Raw genomic sequence first — 4195 nt, forward strand, 5'->3', positions numbered from 1 at the left:
TGGGGAAGCTGGTGGAATCTGTCAAGTTTATGATCTTTCAGCCCCAGGCACTTTTGTGCACAAGCCAGCCTTGTGCCCTGACTACTGTGTAATGAGAAATTGGTTACCTATTAGCTTCATACAGACTGTAAATCCCTTCTGACAAATGTGTCTAATACAGCCAGTATGTCAACAAGATAATACAGTCCAGATCCACAGTAAAATTCCAAAGGATTCTGTTTGTTGTTGATGGTTTGCTTTGATGGCAAAGTCGGTTGGGTTTCTTTGAAGCTGTTCCAAATCTCCTTGAACTTGGCCTTTAGGAATAAGCCTCTCAAATTAAAGCTGTGTCCATACTCTGAGAGCTAGCATATCAGAGCACGGGAGAATGTTTTACCTGATTTTCTCTTTGAAATTCTGTTTTTTTATGGCTCTTGTCTTCAAGGCTACCTTTTGGACCCTGGCCATCTTTCTGTCCCTGCCTGTCGGCTCAATTGCTTCATCACCAGTAGGGAACTGGTCTCCAGGAAATAATCCACTATCCAGCGAGACACTCACCCGGGACAGACGAATTCTCCCGAGTCGGAATTCCACGGAGATCCAAGGATCCCTGGAGCGAGAGTCTGCAGGGAAGAGTGAATTGCCAACACAGTCTGCCTGGCATGCTGCCGATTGTAAGTATGAAGTATGACTCTTAAACTGTTATGGGGAGAAGTTGATGTTTCCAAACAATGAAGATACAGTAATCCTTTAAATGAAATTTTTTGAAAATTGCCCAAAATTTCCGCCCCTTTATGCAGACCGCACCTCCTCTTGTGCGGCTTGACATTTCCCAGCTGAGAGAATGGACAGACATTCTATTCACAGGCCAATGCAGACGCTGGCTGAATATTGCTCTTTTTACAGAAGCTCTTCCCTCTCCTTCGCTGAGAGTGGGAATTTACATGGTGGAAAATTAACCCATGTCCCACCATTTCCTTAACCATGGTGTTAGCACAGTTCTGGAGACATTGGCTGCTTGCCCTCTCAAACGCACACAAGGTGTGTAGACCGAGGGAGAACAATTCATTTACAAAGTAATAATAATAATCCTTGCATTTGATATAGCGCCTGATCACGTCTTCGAGACGTCTCAAAGCACTTCACAGAATATACTGTAAAGTGGTACTTGACTGTATATTTTGTGGGTGAAACATGGCAGCCAATTGCCCACAGCAGCTAGTTAAAAAGAGGAGGAAAAAGCATAATTGCAAAGTTAGCACAGGCAGCTGAATTACTATCTTCTGTGAAATTAACATTTTACTTGCAGCAAGACCTTTTGAATAATTATTTCAAAGTGTTCTGTTCAGAACTGTTCACAAAATTACTGTAATTCATTTAAATGAATGCAAACTGCAGATCTGAGTGTTTTGTGAGAATTAGTGTCATCTTTTATTTAGGTGCTAGTGAGGAAATATTGTAAGCGCTGCATTACACTCACTAAACTGGCTGATGATGTGCGTCGCTAGGAGGGTGCGTACTGCAGTTTGAAATGCTAAGGGGGTGTTATTCTGTGCTGTGATTTATATACTCTAATCTGATGCTGTGCATTCTCCAGATGCAAATGCGACTTCTCACAACCTTGGAGAACTTGCAGACGATCTCCTGAACCGGTCTGAACGATCTCCAAGACTTTCACGGCAGGGAAACCACGGCAAGACCAAATCCTCAAGGTCACGTGGCAAAAAGAAACGCAGAAAATCTAGCCAAGACAATGAAGGCTGCCGCATCAGGAAGCGGAACATTAAAGTTGGAGCCCTGGGGCTGGGGTACATGTCAGAGGAGATAGTACTGTTTAAATATTGCAGTGGATCTTGCCAACTCTCCCGGACAAACTATGACCTGACGTTAACCGAACTCCTCAAACAGAGAGTGATCCCCTCCTTTCCTAATGAGAAGGTGATCAGCCACCCGTGTTGCAGACCGGTCAGGTATGAGGATGTGACCTTCCTGGATCTGCAGAATAAGTGGCAGAGAGTCGAACATCTCTCTGCAGCTGAATGCAAATGTATAGGTTGATGGGCGATATATCAGGGACCATGGATTTGCTTTGAATTTAACAGGACACTGTACCAGGCTAGGTACCAAGGCTGCACAACACTCTTCTGGATGTAATGAGATGGAGCCTGACTTTGCTAACGAGGAGGAGGGGGGGAGGGCGGAGTCTGTGCTTCATATATTGAGACAAAGAGGAGGAACTGAATTGACTCAGTTGAACAGTGGATTGAACTTTGACCGAGCCTGTGCCTCCGCTCTTACAAAGGTTTTGAATAAATCAGCAGGAACCTGATACTGGTGATCATGCCCATTCTAAAAGTAAAGTTGGGACTTTCAACTATTCCGGAGTAAATGGCATCCCAGAGGTGAAGTCCCTGCCAAGACACTGTGGAAATGACAGCAACATGCCTGGATTTTTGAGTAGAATATACCATGTTTTTAGAAAGGTTGAACGTCAGGAATTATCCTGAATAATGTGTTGTCCCCAGAGGATTTTTTTGCTGAAAGAACCAAGCAGAGCTCGTCACAACAAAAAGCATTGATTTCTTTGTTTAATAAATATGTAGAGCTTTCCAAATGGAATATAGTCAGACTAAAGATGCATGGAGGTTGTGTAGAAATTCTTCAAAGGAAATACATGAGATTATCCTATAGAAAAGTATAATATTTTTGTAAGGAATGTGTTCTAGTCAAAGGAAAAGCATTTAGTTCTCTAACATGGATTCATGGATTACGCTAAAGAATGAAGAAGGGGAGGGAGACACAATCCTATCCTGAAAGAATGAGTTGACTTCAGCTTAATAAGTGTGTAGAGTTATCCTTATGGAATGCATTAAGTGTCAAAGATGGAAAATGCAGAATTATCTATGACTGCATTGAACTCTCAAAGTGACAACTGTGGAACCATCCTTCGCAGAAATCCACAGAGCTCCTGATAGCTCTCACTGAGGAAATGCGCACAATAATTACAAAATAACAGGAGTTCTCAGAAAGAAATATCTGGTATTATTTTACAGAAACTGAATATTCTCGAACCCGTGTTTCGCGAGCCTGTGGGCTGGTTCCAGCACCTTTTGTGCTCACCCAAAGCCAGTAATGTTCCTTTAACATGACAGGAAGTGTGTGTGTGTGTGTGTGGTTGAATGCGTGTGCGTTGCGTGAGTGTGTGTGTGCTTGTGTATGTATGCAAGCTGGAAACTACTAATTATGTGTACAAATTCACCAAAGCACTTCTGGTTATTGAAAGGTTCCAATTTCTAAGATGCCCCTACCTTCTTGGGATAAAAGTTACTGTTTGAGACGGATGCTGTTTATTCCCCTAAAGTATTCCAAAGATCTCATTGTGCAGATGTGAAACTGGGTGTGTCACCACTAGCAGTAAAAATATGGTTCACTCAGGCACAAGCTACAGAGGGCTCAATGGGAGGGACAGAGATTACACTGAAATCGCTGGGCCCTGTGAAGTTCATAGTGCAGTTCATTCATCAGTCCAACATTATGCTACCCGTATAATTGCTTTTCAATTCGATGCTACGATCTGTTTTGTCAGTCGAGTGGCAAATTTCTAGCTCCAGTAAAATATATTACAAATGTATGCAATGTACATAGCAGCAAAGAGGGGTCAATTGGTATCAGAAATTACTGAATAGCCCAAGAAAACACTAGCATTGGTTATGGCCAGGGTTTATTTTCCCCTTTTGATGTAATTATTGCGTCTACAATGCTGGTATTCCTGCAGTTTTCAAATCAAGAAGAGCAGACTGACTACCTCTGCATCTGATTGAAACAGATGGAAAAATGTAGACTTTTATTGTTCTGTTACATTGCAGCAATCACAGAAGGACTTGAATTAGCAACTTGTTCTCATTCCCCCAAACACTGCGGTGTAATCATGTTCACGTGATTGTCCTTCTGCAAATAATAATTACTGTATTTTGCGACATGGCAAATCGTTAGTTACTGCTAAGTCAAATTTGGAGAAAGGGTTCATATTCTTCAGGCAAGATTTGACATCCAGTTTAAGAATGGCTAGTGCTGACTGTCTGCCTGTCCTCTGAAGTCTGGGAAAGGTTTCAAGAGTAGTTTATGTGCAGCAGACTCTTAACGTACCACCCTAGTTCACTTCCTTGCTTCGCTCACCACCCACCACCTTTGGTAACGAAATGGGGGATCAATAGGT

At 42.4% G+C, this 4195-nt stretch overlaps 1 protein-coding gene across 1 annotated transcript; it reads left to right on the top strand.

Annotated features, from left to right (window-relative positions):
* Positions 1-1662: 1662 nt before the first annotated feature.
* LOC103174789 (artemin) lies at positions 1663-2232 on the top strand (the record flags this gene model as incomplete). Its single annotated transcript, XM_007887339.2, has 1 exon — positions 1663-2232. A coding segment is annotated over one exon (375 nt), but the record flags the coding sequence as incomplete, so codon positions are not given.
* Positions 2233-4195: the final 1963 nt, after the last annotated feature.

The sequence above is a fragment of the Callorhinchus milii genome, unplaced genomic scaffold (genome assembly GCF_018977255.1).
Source record: "Callorhinchus milii isolate IMCB2004 unplaced genomic scaffold, IMCB_Cmil_1.0 Scaffold5, whole genome shotgun sequence".
NCBI classification, from domain to species: Eukaryota; Metazoa; Chordata; class Chondrichthyes; order Chimaeriformes; family Callorhinchidae; genus Callorhinchus; species Callorhinchus milii.